This window comes from Anguilla anguilla, chromosome 4 (assembly GCF_013347855.1).
Source record: "Anguilla anguilla isolate fAngAng1 chromosome 4, fAngAng1.pri, whole genome shotgun sequence".
In the NCBI taxonomy this organism is placed as follows: Eukaryota; Metazoa; Chordata; class Actinopteri; order Anguilliformes; family Anguillidae; genus Anguilla; species Anguilla anguilla.
This window is the reverse complement of record NC_049204.1, coordinates 29,197,938-29,217,579: the sequence shown is the minus strand read 5'-3', so window position 1 is coordinate 29,217,579 and position 19,642 is coordinate 29,197,938. Positions and strand designations below refer to the sequence as shown.

The 19,642-nt window shown below is 38.2% G+C and overlaps 1 protein-coding gene across 1 annotated transcript in view; it reads left to right on the top strand.

Annotated features, from left to right (window-relative positions):
* Positions 1-19,642, top strand: part of LOC118226391 (adhesion G-protein coupled receptor D2) — a 69,263-nt gene that overhangs the window by 30,950 nt on the left and 18,671 nt on the right. Inside the window, exons 21-23 of the mRNA XM_035415977.1 lie at positions 1,600-1,641; positions 8,550-8,603; positions 11,155-11,344. Coding sequence (XP_035271868.1) covers positions 1,600-1,641; positions 8,550-8,603; positions 11,155-11,344 — 286 coding nt within the window. The remainder of the gene's footprint in view (positions 1-1,599; positions 1,642-8,549; positions 8,604-11,154; positions 11,345-19,642) is intronic.

Sequence of the window (19,642 nt, the reverse complement as noted above, 5' to 3'; positions counted from 1 at the left end):
CATTTAGAAAAAACATACAATACATTTAAATAATATGTTCAAACTCAAAATTAATTAAATATTTTAAGCAATCCATCTTGTTTTGATGCAATTTATTTTTAACTCAATTATATTGTAATTGATCATTTTTCTTTACGCTAGATAGTTGTTGTCTACTAGGTTCACACATCACAACAAAAGATTAATCGCAAATAACAGAAAAGATCAAAAACATGATAATTTAATTATCAACACTAAATAGGAAATTGCAAATTTAATGCAAAACAATAAGATGTATGTTACAAATTACCACCCACTGTCTATTGATTTCATTTATGAGCAGCTAATATTTATTTTCTTTCTTTAATGCTGAATCTCTGACCCTTAAATTTAGTATTTAGTGTTGGGGAAATAATTAAGCTCACATGAAAAGTTATGTTCTAATACTATAATACATTTGTTCATGATTTGTTGGAAGGCTTAATAAAATGTGTATTTTTATGAGGCTGTTTTAGCCCCAAATCATAGACGTGATTTGTCTTCATTTTTAGAATCAGGTATATAAGGGATTTATTTCAGGTTCATTTTCATTGACTTTATTTTTTATGTAACATTAAATGGGACTGCAAATTGAAGATATAAAAGTACTGAGCAACCATGGGTGATGCATTCATAATTTTGGGATTTGGGTGAAGGTAGAGAGGTGCTTTTGCAGAGAATGGGGTTGACGTTCGGAATGGGCCACCAAATCATGTTGTCAATGGTGATGCATCGAGATCTTTCTCTAGCAAATTGGATGTTCCAAACTCTGGACTGATTGATGGTTCATCCATGTCACCTCACTACTGTCATGTGAGAAGGAAGAATAGAAGAGATAGGGTGCTTTCCCTGTTTGTAAAGTATGCAGAGTCGAGTGGATAAAAATGGCCCAGGGAACGTTCGGCCTGGGGTATGATCTGCTTTTCTACCATTTTGGCTCTTCCCTAAATGTCTGAGCCAGTATTAAAATGGTCTCAAACTTGTTCTTTATCCACGGCGTCCATAATCAATTTATTTAAAAAGTGCACTTCACTGTGGATTAAGGTGAATACACAGCTTGTACATTCAATTACATTGATTATAAAAATAATGAAGAATTGCTACTCTTTCGCTGCCAAATGTGTTCCTATACAAAACCCCTGTGCTCTCAAGGACATTCAATTCTTGCTCTTTCAGTATTAGCCACAATGTTTTGTGAACCTGAAATGTCTTGCTTTCTGTACCTTTTCTGTCAGCATTCTTTCCTTCCTCTCTTGCTCATTATTCTTCTTTAGGCCAGCGGTTGGTCCACTGCTGCATTTGTGCAGTGTCCTCTGCTTCTGAGAAAAGACATATTGAGCATGAGCACTTGAAACTGAAATATTTCTCTTTTATAAAGCCCAACCTTGGGTTAAGTCCTCGATTGTTTGAGAATGGACAACGTGCTCTCCCATAATATGTATACATGTATGTACACACACACTCACACACACACACACACACACACATACATATATATATACACGCACACACACACACACACATATAGGGCTGAAGTGATGAAAGAACAGTAACAGCTTTTTCCTTTGTTTTGTTGCGCAGGGTCTCTTCATCTTCCTGATATATGGGGTGTACAACACAGAGGTAAGTCTGCACAATGTCTCAAGGCTGACAGAGTGAATGAGAGAAATGACAAGTTTCTGATCGCACCAACTAAAGGGACGAAGTGGCTTTCCACATGAGCGTCCCACTGCCCTTCATGCTTGGACTAACTTATATGCATCCGGCTTCGCCATTAAACACTGACACCCTGAGTAAAGAGCCAGTCATTTCTCACCAGCATTGACTAATATTTCACTGCCTCTTTAAGTTTTTAAACTCATGGCCCTCCATTTAACATTTTGACATTAGTCTTTACTGGTCTGGGAGGTTTTGCTCTTAGAATATTACAAAATAAAATGCTGGGCAGCAAGGTAGAAACAGTATATTCACATTAAAATGGCTATTATTGCCTTTTGGATTCTCTTAGAAAAATGATTGTGGATGAAATTTCTCTCGGGTATAGTGGATGAAAATATTTTAACCGTTCTTGCAGTTATAGTTATTTTATGAAACTGAATAAATGTTAATGTGAATAGCTTATACATAAATTGCTTTAAAGGTTTTCCATGGATGGCAGTTTGTAAGATTTTTCTATACATTGTTCTTTAGAAACCTTGATCATTTGTAGACTTCCTTCATATTAAACAAACATCCACCTTCTAAGGAAAATAATATTAATATCATTATGTAATCTTTTTTTTTTTTTTTTTTTACAATATTGAGTAGTATTGAAACGATACAGTGTATCCTTTGGTGAATTTGTTTGATTAATCTATATTTCTCTATGTGGCAATGGTGCTGATTTGTATGGATTTGTTCTGTTCAATTAAGGTATTCATTTATCATGTTGCCATGCAACACCGTGACCTTCATGTGCCCAACAGCTGAAGTGGGGCTGCCCCTGGTTCTTTTTAGATGGGGGGGCTCAGAAGGAAACCTGCTACTGGAAGTCACTTTGGAGGGACAGTCACAGTTTCATGGGGTGACTCTGGAAAGTGATGGGGACACTGTTCTATAGGAGGTCTTGTCTTTTGGAGGGAACCACAAAAAACTAACGTCATTTAAGATTGTGTGGCTATTATCAAGGCGGTCAAAGACCGCCGTCCAGTTATTCCTGATGTCTAGGCCAGATTTCCATTCTGGTTTTCTCAGACTGACCACTTCTCCACTTCTCTCGTGTTTTAGCTGCAGAGTATCTGCACCTTTCTTCCCCTGCTGGTGTAACCTTATTATACTTTTCTTTGAAACAGGTACAATGTAGATTATATATATATGTATATATATATATATATGTATATATATATATACACTAAACAATTATATATAAAACATGTAAGACAACATTTGTTTAGTTTTTTGGCTCAGTACTTCGGCACATTGAATTTGAAAAACAATGAACGTGAGGTTAAAGTGTAGACTGCATGCTTTAATTTGAGGATATGTATTTCCATATTGGGTGATCCGTATAGGAATTATAGCCTATACATAGTTCACCAATTTAGGGGAGCAAAAGTAATTGGACAAATTAACATAATCTGAAATAAATGTGTCTTATTTAGTACTTTGTTGCAAATCCTTTGCATTCGATGATCACCTGAAGTCTGCAATTCATAGACATCACCAGATGCTGGGTATCTCATCTGCTGATGCTCTTCCAGGCCTGTATTTCAGCCATCTTCAGTTCTTGTTTGTTTCTGGGGTGTTTTGCCTTCATTCTTGTCTTTAGCAAGTGAAACATGTGTTTGGATTCAAGACATGTGATTGACTTGGCAAATACAGAACATCCCATGTGCAATTGGGATCCCTTTCCTGCTGAAAGGTGAAGTGCCTTCCAATGAGTTTTGAGGCAATTGGTTGGTTCTGTGCAGATAAAGTGTTGCTGTACACTTAAGAATTCATCCTGCTGCTGACGTCAGCAGTCACATCATCAATGAAGACAAGTGAGCCAATTCCAGTGGCAGCCATGTTTCACAGATGAGAGAGTGCTTTGGGTCATAAGCAGCTCCTTTCTTTCTCTTCACTTTCCTGTTTCCATCATCTTGATACAGGACTACAGGTTAAGACTTGTCTTGTCTGCCTTTAAGATTTTTCTCCAGAAGTTTTTTTAAATGTACTTTTTAGCAGGCTTACCCTTTTAGAGATTTAAAAGAACAACTCCCTGAAAAGAGTTAGTTTAATTCTGGCCTAGAGTCTATTTGATGGTCACGCATATGTACACTCAAGGCAGTGTACATATGCGTGAGGCAGTTTGCTCCAAAGACCAAAATCTGCGGCGTCCGGTTAGTCATATAATCAAAATGTTTTAACTGGACAAGGATTTTAATTTGGGGAGTTCTTAGCGTGTCTTTTGAAATGAAGCTGTTGAATTACTGCTGAGCAAATGGAAGGCATCTCTTTTGAATACCTGCGCGGTTGTTGTGACAGAGTAGGTAAGGTCAGCATCACCCATGCACAGAAACATTCCACCTCTGTACCTCTCCACCCTTAGGTTTGCGTATATCCCAGCAAATAGGAGCCCGGTGAGCTTCATCATCTCCCCGAGGCAGTGTTGCACAGCACTTCCACCGCACAGTGTGAAGAGGTGTCCTAGAGTCACTGCGCTGCATTGAAACAGCACAGGCCGCGAGCTGACCCCCCATATTGTAAAATAAATCATCGCCACATTCTTGCTTAAGTGGCTTTTTCAGCGCATAAGAATCCATTTTCTAACTCCGAGTTCTCCTTGACCCGTGGGTCTTCACAATTTGTGAGCAACCCATGTACGCTTTATGCTTTTGAAAAGGGTTTTCTAAATATAAAATGTAATAATCTTTGCTTTTCCTATTTTTTTTTCCGGACTTGCCTTTTCCTCTCTGCTCTGTACAGTTTAATGTGTGACAGAAAGTACTGGGAGCACTGAAAATAAATTTGTATTTAATAGAAAAATTGTAATAAGCTGAATGGAGATCACCAAGTTTTTTTGGTAAATAAAATAATTAAGTAGAAGAGATGGGCCAAACTGATTTCTCTCAACCTTCAGACAGACTATATTAAAAGTATATTTGTTAATATAAAAATTTCTAACTGTAAGACATAGAGCAAGTTATTTGCACAGCAGTGCATAATACATTATTGCAATGCTAAACTGCCATAAAGACACGTGATTATTTAATGATATATTTTTGTATATATTTTTCTCTGGCAGCATTGACATTTGCCTTTAAATACAGACCACCATGCTGCATTCCTGATTTACATGTCGGTAATGTAATCCATAAAATGCTGTCCCGGACCTAGACGTATCCCCATTAAAACCATGCGCTTTGGTATGCGGGATCATAAGCAGGTAATAAATATAAATATGCAGCCAATAAATGGGTTATTGATTGTAGGTTGTCAAGATAATTGCTGATTTGAAGTAACTACTGTAAACGATTATCCTTTTGTTGTGCACTCTGAAGATAATGGCTTGAGTTTCTGGTGTAGCTGAGCCCAGATCCCTGTGCATTCAGGTGTGCTGGGAATTGCTACAGTCTCTTTATGTTAATTACTGATGACTACATTATTTACATGCTTGATGGACTTCCATGCAGCACAGCACAGCACAGCACAGCACAGTTCCCGTCATGTTGGTCCCCTTTACATCTGCAGCAAGATATATTTTTATATTATGCATTATAGTATATCATAATGCACTAAGGTGACAGATGATTTATATGAGTAGGTGCAGTGCAGTTCTATGCAGATACCCAGAGATCTATGAACAATGGGAAACATAAGTGTAATACATTCGTAAGAAATGCCCCTGTCTTATACAACCAGAAATCAATCAGTTATTTTTTAAATTTTATAACAATTATTAAACTAAACAAACGAGATCTCCTGTCTGCTTTTAAAATAATTTAAATATTGAATAAGTATGACAGTGCTTAGATACTGTACCTTAATGGTGACCAGGGGCATTATACTCGGTTACACAAAGTGAGAAATAACCTCAATTGCACTGGTAGAAAAAGGTATACATTTCAGCATAATTTGTACAATATACACAGCATTATGTGATGTGAAGATAATGGTATTCCTATCTCCATAGACAAGTCAATACTGTATTATGTGATGTGACTGTCAGTCTTGTAAGAACATATTATATTATACATTAATGTGGTTTCACATTATACTCTATAAGAAATACATTAAGCTGTGTCATTAAATTTACCTACATTTTATTCAGTTGTATGTTTATTCTAAAACGCCTTTCAAAGATCTACATACAGTACATTTATTTGATGCGGTTTCATTGTTGGTTTCAATTAGCTTCCCTCCCCTCTGTCTTTTTGTTATTCCTCTGCTTTGATGACCTTTCTTTTGCTCAGTATTCCAAGGATGTCAGCAGGTGTTGGAGCAAGCATTACTTTCATATGGAAATTATGATCATGAAAGCTTTTACACTGAAAGTGGTGATTACATCACCTCAGACCTTGAATACAACAAGGATTTAACAACATCAAAATAGCCCCAAACAATGGGTCCAGAGAACTTTCAGGGTTTCATGTCAGTAATGGAATTCCAGTGTTTCACAGCAGCATCCTGTATTACAAATATTTATGTCTGTCAATAATGGCTAAATTTAAAACCATGTGCATTGTATTAGCTCGGCTGACAAATATTTTTGTCGTCTTCGTTGCCTACTTGCTCAGCTATGGTGTATGTGTGAGACATCCTCTTTATATTTCTGTTTGGGGCAGAACGTACATGAAACGCCTGAGATTAATGAAGCAGTAAGACATGCATATTCACTAATATGGTGGGCGGAGTTTTAACTTGCAAGGCTGACAGCCTAATTGATAAACTAAAGTAAAGCAACCAGTTTGCTTTTTCTCTTTGTGAACTGTACCCCTCACAAGTTATACGGCATACTGACACCACTATACACTTCTCATAGCAAAATAAGGCTCCTTAATTGGGCACAAGAATTATGCTCAATCTCTAGGTCCTTTTGAAGAAGTAAAATGCACTTTAAAATAACAAATTGCCATGGTGTTTTGAGAGCATTGCAGATATATCGGATTGTAACCTGCGGCTTTGTGTAGTTTTTCAGGGGGTAACCTTGGAACTGTCAACTGTTTCTGTAACAAGTCACACCATTATTGGTGTGCCTGTCTGTGTGGGTTCAACTTGCTTTGAGGACATCAACTGATCTTCATTTTGTCTGGAGATCGAGGGCAGCCACCCATACAGCAGGATTCAGTGTTCAGAATATGTTCTGTTAATATTTTTAATAAAATCTTAATGCAGCAAATAAAAAAATAAAAAACATTTAAAACTTACTTTTTCAGTGTGTAATACTGCTGCCTAAATATATGTCTAGGGCTACCGGTCTCCACCATGTGACCTGCAGGGATTTAAACTTGTATTTCAATAGTTATCCTCCAGGGGTCCCCATAGGCACTTCAACGGCGTAGTCAAGTGGCTAATCATACAATTGAGCTTCTGAGACATTTATAAAAACAATTAGTTTGTCTAATATGGTGAGAGTCAGGAAGGAAAGTGAACATGGATTGAAGCTTCAATGCTTTGATAAGCATGTCTTTGAGCCAGTGGTCCTCGCTCCTGGTTCTGGAGAGCCGCAGGGTCTGCTAGCTTTCATTGTTACTCAGGACTTGAGTAGCACAGCAATTGATCAGTTAAAGCAGTTGATTATCACAGATAATTCAGGTCACCTGGTTTTTTTGTCTGAATCAGTAGCTGATCTTAAGGAAAGACAAAAACCAGTGGACTCTGTGGCTCTCCAGGACCAGGATTGAGTATCACTGCAGTAAAAAGAAAAATGCACCCATATAAAGCGGGTTTTTGTTTTAGCCTAGCACTAAGACACCTGATTCTACTTAAAGTTTGGGTTGAATACCATGATTACTTAATTAGTTGAATCATGAATTTTTAAAAATGTAACTTTTCTGCAAGTTAAATATTATATAAACGCTCTCATTTTTAATTTGGGCATTTTCCACTGCTTCTAACAAAACTTATCATGCCCCTGTTCAACATTTAAATAAAAATACTGCAGGATGTCCATAATAGTAAGTAATCAAACTGAATTTCTCAATTAGGGTTGCTTGTAAACATCACTGCCGATTATCATCTGTGCTTAGTTAGTGGAAATGACTTTATTATAACTTAGATTATTGAGGTGGTGCAAATGCGATAATTGTTTGAGAAGGGGCTTGACAAATAGACAGTCGCGACCTCTAGCTGAGGACTGAAGTACATGCGAGAAAACAAGGGGAGAGAAACTGGTGGCACTAGCATGGAAACAAAGGACTTAGGATCTTGGCTTCCAGAAGCCATGATGGAAATATTAGGGTTGAGATGGATTAATAAATTCCATGTGAAATTTACGCCATCCTGTCAAAGTAGTTCCTTCTGATTTATCCGAAGGGCAATCACAGTCAGATAAAAATGCATTGTTTTCATTATCATATGAAATGCACTGCTATGAAAAAAGTAATACAATGAAACCACTCTTTAAATCTGGTAGCATGGAGTGTACACAGGTTATAAATGGATTCCAAAGCAAAGGATGGGCTGTACGGTGTCTGGCGTTCCACTACAGTACATAGACTGCATTGGCTTACTGCGTACAACTGCAATCTGTTCTGCTAGGGTCTTTTTTTCAATAGCTTCATTTCTAGGCCACTCTGCAACGTGACAGATGATAGCTTGAAGTAGTCTCCTTAGCTTGCTAGGACTATGTGTCACTTTCAGGTCCCATTAGCCTTGACACACTGTAACATTTTTTGTTTTCCATTTTGCGGTGCTTATTGATTTAAAGCAGTGTACACTGTTATTGTTCCTTCATTTCCTATTCTTTATTCTGAATTTCATGGTTTGGCTGAGATCGGCTGTAAGGAGGGCCATTTTTAAGGTTTCATCTCGCAAGGATAAACAGCACATGTTTTCCTCTGCCGTTGCAGGTCCGAAGCACAATCAATAGAATCAAAGAAAGGAGGAGAGCTCTGAACTTTTCGGTACGTACAATGTCTGAGTGAGTGTGTGGGTAAGGGAGGATATGTGCTGCATATTAGCAAGACAAAACAGATTGATTATTTATTTATTTATTTATTTATTTATTTATTTATTTATTTATTGTTAGCATTTCATGTCCTGTTATCTAAAACAACAGAAGTGGCGTTCTTGTACATCTTTTGCATCATATTATCATTTACTTACACTGTAACCATAAAGCTCTCATGCAGTGCCAAATTCAGTTCAAGAAAATATTAGAGATTCACTATTTAAGACTATTCAAATGTTTTATAGATGCTCTACTTCTTTTGAATATTATATTTTTCCTTTGAAAACAGAAGGTCAAAAGGTATGTTGTGCTGGAATATGAAATGTTTCTATGGCATATCCTTGAATTGTAGGAAAAACAGTACGATGTCACACCTGACATGCTTCATCCTTAAATGCACTCACTTGACATGCTTACCCTTTAAAAATTTCACTATTTGATGGTTACATTGAAGGAGCTCCATGGATACAAATAAGCCAAGGATGTTGTACCACTGAAAGTGGGATATAAAGCTTATAATCACAAATCTATTGCTAAAAGCAGATTACGGAAATTTCTTATGCACTGTGTGAAGTCAGTGCTCTGCCAGTGCATAAATGGTTGTATTGAGCGGCCACAATGGAGGTGACTTCTTCAGCATCACCAAAGCACCTTAATTCCAACAGTGACAACTGTAGTATGTGTTACATGCTTCTAATCCTAGACGAGCCGTCCCTGGACATTAAACTGTCAGTCCAGTATTTATTCTGGCCACTGATCCCTGGGATCACTTAGCCCTGCAAAGTGGTTTAAAAGTAGTTAATAGCACCCCCCCCCCCCTCCCCTTGTAACTTGTCCCTTATGAATGATCACATTAACTCCCTCCTGGGTTGTCATGGTTTATGGGATATAGCAGTTTGTCCCAGGCTGCCACCGCAACATAAGGTAATTTAAAAAGAAATGAGACCATTTCTAAAGGCAGATTGATTTCAGAATATTGCCCGTTCTTCCCTTTGACCCCTTGACAAGTTGACACTGTAAAGATTGGGACTTGTAAAAAATGACTGAACCAAATGCACCCGGGTTACTGATATATTGTGGGTCCGTATTATCATTGGGCCCTTTCGTGGTCTCGCACAATTTTCCAATTTCAAAGTCCGCATCGAGTTTGCCCATGCAGTGGATGTTTTCGGTAATGTCATTTTTGCACCATAAATCAATCTATGCACTGTATCTACCTAGCTCTATATCTACATGTAGTGCACATTGTATTGTTCTATATGTGTAAAGGTATGTACGTGTGTAGCAAACATAGTGGCAGTATGTAAAGGATAACATGCAGTTTAAATTAATATATAATAAATAATATTGTACTTTTATATACCAAGGGACTATTGTAATGTAAATGATAGAAATGTACATCATGGGCTCCTCATTCTCCTTCATTTTTCTATCACTCATCAAAAACAAATCTGCATCTGTCTTTAAGTATTAGCCTGTAATTGATGAACTGTTTTGCTTCCTCAAAAATACAGTTCAAGCTGAAATGTGTACATAGAAAGTACCGGCAAAACCTGCTGTCAGACAAAAGAACAGTACTTACGATGTATACCAGTTTTCCATTAAACTTTGTGAAGGACTGGACAGTACTGGTTTAAAGTGTGATGACACACTACTTTTATTTCTTTCGTTTTTGTTTTTGTTTTTGTTTTTCACGTCAAAATTGTGTACATATCATACAGACAGCTGTCCTGTAGATTCAATCAGTTATTATACACATGGTCCTGACTGCTGTTTCCTGGCTCCTTGTTACCTAGGCACTTGTTAACAACTGCTTACTGACCCTGTGACCTTCTACATGTACACACAGTACAAGATTGCTTTGTGAAATAAAGCTGTCAGTTGAACCTACCAAAAAAAAACTCCTTTCAGCACTTCGAGTTCAGTAGTGTGACAGGGCTGAAATATAGATTTAAATTGGAAGGGGATTAGTTTTTGATCTTAATTCAAGTTTTGACAAGAGATATACTTAGGCCTACATAGACCAGGGAGGATTCACATGTACAGCATGTGTGTACATCCTGAGTATGTGTATAAGGGTGTGTGTGTATATATGTCTATCTATTTATATATATATATATATATATATCGCATTAGTATAACGTCTCATTGGTATAATAAAGGTTTGTTTAGGCCTACGATGGTGCTCATTCAAGAATTATTTACAAACTAAAAACTACAGAAAAAATATAAGCTTTTTGTAGCCATGGTACTGTCTGTAAATACAGATTGTTTTCTCATGCCGTACAACTACATGATTGCTCAAAGATTATTTTTGATGCTGATTTTGGTGTCCATTGCTGAGCTGAATAGCCTAGGCAGGTAACAGTTTTATCCACAGTGCCTTAGGTCTTATTTCCCTGAACAGATCTGTTGTTCTGCAGGCAGATTCTCAGACAGTTTCCTGATAGCACAGAAGCTCGCATCCCCTCCCAGCGCTGACTGTCTGCTCTCGTCAAACGCAGAATTGCGCCAGCTCCAGGCCCTCCAGCTCGATGACCAGCTCCCGGCCCGCCAGCTCGCCGGTGCCTGGGCTCCAGTCCCACAGCCAGGAGGAGGGGGGGTACAGGACCTCCACGAGCCACCTCAGCTCCTTCTCCGCCCCCCTGGACAAGGCCACCGTGCTCTGCGAGAGCTCCACGCAAGCCGTCCAAAGTGAGTACCTCCAAACGGCGTGTTTAGCACGCGAGCCTTTTCCCCAGCTTCGTTGTCCCACTCTGGTATTATGATTTTGTATGATTTGTTCAGAGCAGTAAATGCAGAGGTTTTGGCTGTTATAAAACATGGGTGTACAGTCTGGAAGTGAATCTGTGATGCATTATGCTCAGAAGGAGGAGAAATATTTGGAGAAAAAATGGAACTCAAATATGACAACCCCCTGTTATATTTAAACATAAACCAGACCCAACTGCCCGAATAGCTTCCATCTAAGTTTTTGACCTGAAGATTATTTTGTTGAATGGAGGAAATTGGAGGGAAGAAAAAGGGAAGTTTAAAAGGAAGAAACCCTGGCTTGATAATCCTGGCAATGATCCAGGTAAATAAAAGGCTTGCAGCAGGTTTTTTGGCAGCTCTCCAAATGGTATGTGTGGTTTTATACATTGTATTTCGCAGTTTTGCAAAATATTTTAGTATTACGTGCTAAATAAGGCTACAGAGATAGCACATGGACGCAATTTAATTTCTACAATATTTTCACATTCATGCACCGCATAGATGTGGACATGCTAACTCTTCATATTTATGTTTCTTCCTGCTGTTAGAATAATACTGAGAATCTTCCCCACATCCCGTCTTAACGTCTGTGCATCTCTATCAGCAAAACTATGTCAAGCATGATGCATTAAACCGCGTTGAGGCAAAATGTAAATACACGCATATTGATCGCTGGCTGTCGTTATCCGCATCATTACTTGGGTGGATAAATATTGTCAGCTGGATACTGACTCGCAAGCCTGACAGCCTTCATTGGCACAGTGCGTAAAGCGTCGCGTTCACAGACTCCGCGCCGTGCGCATATTACCGCCGAACGCCTCGTGCACAAATACTGTAACTAATCATCGTGAGTAGACACCGCAGAACGGTGAAAAGCAACAGGGCCATGATTGAATATTTGTTTTTAACATTGAGCTATTTGCGAAAACCGTCAGCATGAGTACCTCTATAACAAGGGGAACCGCAGAACTATAAATAACCTGACAGAGAAGGAGCTTCGTAGCGTCCGCAATCAGTAGACTGCTACACTTTATGCATATGGAGGCGAACGCGGTAGGGACTTTGCATCATAACAAATGGCTTTTACTCGCCGTAGATGCGGCGACAATTCACAACTGATTGCGGTGTCTCTAATGTCCAAGGTCAAGTCATTTTTAAAAGATCTGCTGCATTTATGTATGCTTTTAATCAGTTTCTGCTTCTGACTCTCATGGGGCCTTCGTGTACAAAGGCTAATTATAAAGAAAGGTGTAGAAATTCACTGCCGATATCAATGAAAAAAAAGAACTCCTGATGGGAAAAAAGTTAAAGCTTTGTATGTGAAATTGCAGTAATAACAATAGAAAAAGGACATTTATTTATGTCGTAGATCAAAACCTTTTAGCGCTGGGTTTGAATGACCTTTTTAACACAAAGACTCGAGGTTGAATTCATTTTTCATACAGGTGCAGCATACTATAGGTAGTCATCCAGTATTTCATATTTCCTTTTAAATGTGTGCCACACTTCAGACAGAGAACATTATTAATATGCCTATGCTTAAGGTTGTCCCTCTATTATGTATAAATTGCAATTTTCAGACTCTGTTCGTAATACCAACCTGGTAAACATTACCAACTTTGCCTGCACATTAATAGAAATTATTCTGTAATTTTAAAAAAGTATATTGCATTTGTAGGTAATATTTATTATTAAGATTTTAACATTTGTGTAGATACTATAGGCTGGGTTCTCTTCTGCTAACTATTATTGTTGTGAGGAAGTGCCGTGGCCTGGGAGTACGAATATGATTTATAAACATTTATGATTTGAAAATATAGTACATTTATGTAAGTTTTTGTATTATTTACTAACTGTAAATGTTCTGTGAAATGTACTTTGTTGATTATTAAAATGTGGCATTTTAAATGTTATACATTGACCTAAAATTCAGTCTTTTGTTTCTGCGGTACAAATATGCAGGCAGTGTTAACATTTTTTTCCGCAGTTTAAAGAATTAAAGTGTCAAAAAAGAAGTTATTAGAACGTAAAAAACTGAAGGGCAGGGTTAGATTGTGATCCTGGTTCTACCTAAGGACCGCACTCTCGTAAGATGAACTAGATACGGACCAAGGTAAGCATTGTGGTAATAAAGCTAGAGGACTTCAGGGAGGTCATTAAAAGTGTTAAAACTTTATGCATCTGAAACAGGAATGAAATCGTTTTTTTTTTTTTGTTATGTACCAGATGCATACATATTCATGTGGTTTTTACGCAGTCCTTTACGCAGAAAGAAAGAAAGAAAGAAAGAAATTATAAATATCCCTCTAAAAAATATTTGGTACAAACTTTCCAAGAGGCATAGTTAAAAGGCCTGACATTTAAAAAAAAGTAAAATAATTAAAATAGGCCTGTCCTTTGTGCTGGATTCCTAATGGAAATGTAGAATGTGTGCCTATCCTGGCATCTGACTTCCCTTCTTTGTCAGAATTTTAACAGATGTTCCCCTGTGTTGACGGTATTTGAGAGGTCAGTACGCCTAAATAAATTTGGCTTTGCTATCTGGCTTGTGACTGTGGATTACACCCCAGGTTTCTCCCACTGGAAGAGTCATTTTCCTCCGCGAGCAGTTGTCACGCATGTTTACCATGAGTCACTCGCACGCTGTATGAGTTCTGCACAGACACCCGAGGGAGATTCTTACATCACCTCCGCACTCATTTTATGAAATATAATTATCTCTTAGTTACAGCAGGCTGCTTGACGATTGTTGAATATATTTTTCAGTCATTTGTCAGAATTGCCTTGTAATGTGTTCTGTTTGTTTAAATAATATCTGATATGCTCCTGCTCTATTGTGGTTCTGTGTCTTAGAACAGTATCAGTGTGATGAGCAGACATCATTAGAACTATACTGTAGATACTTTTGTCTGGAAATGTGCAACAATGAATACTGTGTCTGAGTGACACTAGCTTATGCTAATATCGCTACATTCAGGGTTCTCCAGCTTGTCTTTGTAGGTCCAGGTGCAGCAGGCCAATGCCAAGCACAGGAATGTAGGGATGATGTGGCAGCTAAACCATTGTTTTAAATAATTTCTTCATAATTTAGTTTGAGTCAAAATTTTTAATTTTCATTTAAACCATTTATGGAAGTAACCAGAAGAAGTAATTTTAACACTTCTCAACAATTTAATGAAGGTGGACTATTTCTACTTTTTATTAAAACTTGTGTTTCATAATTTGTATGTTTCAGCCTTGTCAGGTCTTTGTGTAGCCTGGTGGTATTGGCGCTGTATGAGCAGAACTGCCTCATTCTCAGTTCTGGGAGATGGTCTGTTTACACAGTGTAGAGACAGTGTAGAAACATGGGTTGAACCACAGATTTTCTAACTAATGCACTCATAAAAGTGTGGTTCTTATTAGAAAAAAAAATTAGACATTACCACAAATTAGTTAATTTAGCACTGACCAGTCTGCTAATTTAATTTACTGATTGCACTCTATTTTCAACACCTTTTTTAGTAATGTTTTGTTGTAATGTTGGTTTATTTATTTGGTAAATGGTAAATGGACTGCATTTATATAGCGCTTTTATCCAAAGCGCTTTACAATTGATGTCTCGCATTCACCAGAGCAATTAGGGGTTAGGTGTCTTGCTCAGGGACACTTCGACATGCCCAGGGCGGGGGATCGAACCAGCAACCCTCTGACTGCCAGACAAGCGCTCTTACCTCCTGAGCTATGTCGCCCCTTTGCTTCTATTAGCTGTCTCTTACTGAAATCATAATTTCCCTGCTTAGGACAAATAAAGTGAACTGAACTGAACTGTGAACTGAATTTCAAATGTTTACTGATTTCATTAGCTGTGCATTCATACACTTTAAATTATTATAGTGAAAATGGAGACGGAGACAAGCGAAGCTGCGTGGTGAGAGATGTACGCTTGAAGTGTGGTGTAATTGCACATCTGGCCAAATACAAGTCGGACAGAATTTCATCGCAAATTCAGCCGGTACAAAACATATTTTTTCTCCTTTTTCTAGATTTGCAGAAATTTGTGCTTTGCTTGTATTTATTTATTTTTCACCCCAAATAACAAAGAAATGGACATGGCCTTCAGAGTTGTATAAAGATCTGTTGTATAGTTGCATTGTTTAGTGAATGTGTGGCAGCCAATCAGGGGTGTGTCATGTGATTATAGCTGACAGTGTAAATACTCAAATAAACAGCCAGCAAATGTGTAATTGGTTAGATTTTTTATTTACATTCCTGTCGCTCTCTTCTTTCTCTTGCTGAGTAGCGCATATCGTCTTGCCAGGAAGGCAGGGAAGAATGGAAACGATTTGTAGCTGAGTTACGCCCATTGTCTGAGATTTTTAAGTCTTGTATTTTGTTCTATATAACTCAGGATCCATCAGACTGATTGGTGTGCTGAAATGCTGTTTTTTAGTATGCCTGACAGAAAATTGCATGGCATGTAATGGTTAATGTGCATCAAGTGTTTTGGTTTCAGTGGTCCATAAAAGCTTCTCCTTCTTCAGTCAAGTGCACAGGAGTGCATGTTGTTCTCCTCGAGTTTGTTACTGTACGTTTACCTGCAATCATGTATTCTACATACGCTTGGACAAACATGTATTGTTTTTTATTTTTATTTTTTAAAACCTATTTATAATTCAAAAATAGAGCATGGCAAGTTGTCAGATATAACAAATTGAAGCAAAAAGTGGAATTTTTATCTGCTTAGAATGCTGACTGAATTATACAGATGGCTCTCGCTTTCTGGTAATAGGATACATGATGGATAGCCTCCCCGTGTTGTCTCCCCACTTTTGTTTATTTATTTATTTATTTATTTATTTATTTATTTACTTACTTACTTATTCATGTGGTCCTGTGGCCAGGCTGTGTCACTGCCGATGTCTGTAAGTAACTAAAGATCCACCTCTGGAAGTGCACTCACGAGCAGATGGATATGCAGTCTGTACGTGCCAGAGATCCTGCGCTCTCCGACGCGTTCTGATGGATATCGCTGATGGTGTGAGGTACAGCATGTCCTGCTCAAAATCAAATTTGATTTGAATGCCTGAAGCCCAGGAGCCCAAGACAGCTTTGTGAAAGATGACATGACCACGTTCTAGCCTTCTGGATGCTGTCTAGACTCTGCAGCATTCCCCCCCCCCCCCTTTCTGCTAATTCCTGACAGATGTCAAATAAATGGGCTTGCGCCCTGTGGGTATCTAACGTCTGTACAATAGACAGCATATTTAATATAAATTTGTTTCAATAGCTTGTCATGAGGATATACTAACTGCACAGATGCAAGTTTAGCTCACTTCGAACTTCAGATGCAGATTTATTAAACTGGGCACGTTTCCTCCACGGGGGGCTTTTGTTCATTGAAAGGCTAAACATTCTTTCTTCCATTTGATGACTGTCAAGCTCATAATTTTGTATGAGTGTCTATAGGAATTGAAATGTGAATGTTGTTCAGAGTTAAGGACAAACCTCTTTGCAGTTAGACTGAAGAAATGCAATTGCAGATTGCAGACTCTCGGTTTCGATTCAGCTTTAGTGGTAACATGATGTTCCTGGCTAACATTAATGTGGGCAACAGACACGTACTGTACAGTACCCAGCCAGACACAGTCCCCTGAAGACCATGATAGTAAAGCCTTAACTTTTAACTATAGAATGACTGAAAGCCTATTGTTTTGATTCTATTTATTTTTCCTTTACGGCCTGATTTTTATTCCTCCTGGTATTAGTGACAGAAATGCCTGATAGTAGCCAATCTTGGCATTATGTCAATAAGTTTGTCTGTATTCATCATCATCAGTTTCCCATTTGGCACATCATGTGTGTCTGAACTGTTATCACTACCGATCCTGGGCCACACCCAGTATGGTGGCAAACCAAAATTTGTTCATATCCTTTAATTGCATTGCTGTATCTGGTTCAGATTTGGCATGCTAATTCTTCATATTTAGATCTACATATTTATCAAGATGTGTGTGACATGTTTCTTTGCTCCACGCCAAAGGCTACACCCAGTGCATTTAGCCAAACTCTTTTTTTCTACTTATATCGATAACTTGACGGTGTTTACTCAGTCGTCTCATATTTGGCATGTTCATCAGATGTGGACTGTGCTGTGGATTTGTGCAATCCGCTGGCCATGGCTCTGGTCCCTGGCAACACCCGGCCAGACCAAACATGTTAAACACTGCCGTTGTCTCTTGATCTAATTTAATTTTCTAAACAAGTCTTGCGTAACTGTGAATAGATATCGCATTGCATTGCGCTCAGCACATGCCGTGTTTCTAAAACTATCACTAGACTTGACTTGAAAGCTTTGTGGTTGCCTGCACCCTCTACTTGCATGTATATGTGGACTGTGCTGTATTTATAGACTTGAGAGTGCTTCCCGATGGCTGTCAGGGAGGAAGCAGGTTTTGGAACCAGAGTATGGCATATTTCAGTTCTGTGGTGGCATCGAGGGGCATTTCTTTGGCTTTCTTATTTCTGTCGTTCTTATAATTCGTGCCACTTCTACCTTAAACCTCAAAACTCTTCATGGTGAACTGGGCAGAGACACCTACTATAAATGCTTGGAGTAGTTGGACCAAGGGTCCCTTAAGTGTTTTCATGTTTTTGTCGTTTTTATAATTCATGCCACTTCTTCCTTAAACCTCAAAACTCTTCATGGTGAACTGGGCAGAGACACCTACTATAAATGCTTGGAGTGGTTGGACCAAGGGTTCTTCAATAGGCCGTATTAGTGTGTTTGTGGTGTATCAAGTATCAAGTGTTCTTAATTCTGTTGACTCAGTGGAAGTCTTTTGATGCATTTGTCATTTTAACACCATGCTACAGAAAGCAAACCCTGTTTTTTTTACTCACCTCAATAGGTGTTGGGAATGTGGGCCAGTTTGAAAAAAAGTATGAGTATGAGGAAATGTGGCTATATTTAACAGCTGTGTACATACACATATCGCAGCAATACACATTTGAATATGCAACATAGGCAATTTGGTGATATCTGGGTGATTTGGGTGTGTTTGACAATATAACATCAGTTGGATAAACTGTAAATTTTCAGTGTTAGTTCAGGAAATACGAGTCACTGTTACCACATAAGCATTAGCAAACACTAGCTAGCCAGTTAATCTTCAGATATTTTTCAAGCATTTCTCCTTGGGTAATCAGGATGGCGTTTTAACTTAATTCTTTATAATAATCCATCTTTATAATGATACTGTGCTGTCATTTGTTTTGCTACAAATGCATTAATCAATAATGGCAACATTACTGAGTAACTGAATTGATTGTCATAAAAGCTATACACTTGGAGAATTTTATGGCTTCATCATGATTTGAATAAAACCTGATGTGTCAGGTCTCAGAACATGATGAGGAGGTGCTATACTCCCTGGATTTTCCCCCATGTTTTATGAATTCTGAACCTGCAAGCATTTTTTGAGAAACTGTTATACAGCATAAATAAAATAAAGAAATTGCATCAAAATAAAAGTTGAAAGCCTTTCAGAAGTATAGACTAAGGGTTAGCAAAACCTTTCACTCACCTGGCAGTATACTGTGCCTGAGGACCATTTACATAAATATATATTGTACGTCTCATGCTTCAGTCTATCGAAATATACATGAAATGTAGGAAAGCAAAGTCTTAGAATTACCTTACTTGAATTTTATCATCTCAGATGTTTTCATTTTATTATCAGGTAAGATGTGGATAATCGTTTCATACTTTAGTGGCTGATTGGATCCCATATACTCAGTACAGATACAAATAAATAAATAAATACCAAGCAAATAGAATATAACTAATAGTATTATGTTGTTTATTACGGTATCATATAGTGTTATTACGCTCACATTTTGGTTACATATTTTTTCATGTATGCAGTTGTATAAATAGCATTTGTGCATTTACAGCACTAAAATCCTATACGTGTAGGCCATAGTGCATCCAGTGCCACACAAGACTACAGTGTCATATTATACAGCCTTTGTGGAGAGCGAGCCTGAAGAGCCTGACACTAAGTGACTGAAGGAGGATGGCGCTCTTTTGTCTCAGGTAAACTTTTGCTCTAGGTCGCTAACATTTAACCCTGTTCCGGCGTAATCAGGCCCATCAATCTGCCGTCGGTCGCCCCGCCGGGCCGGACCCCTCTCTCACACGCGCCCCGTGTCACTCCGCAGGCGTCTGGGGCGCAGGTAGCGGGACCCGACAGGACT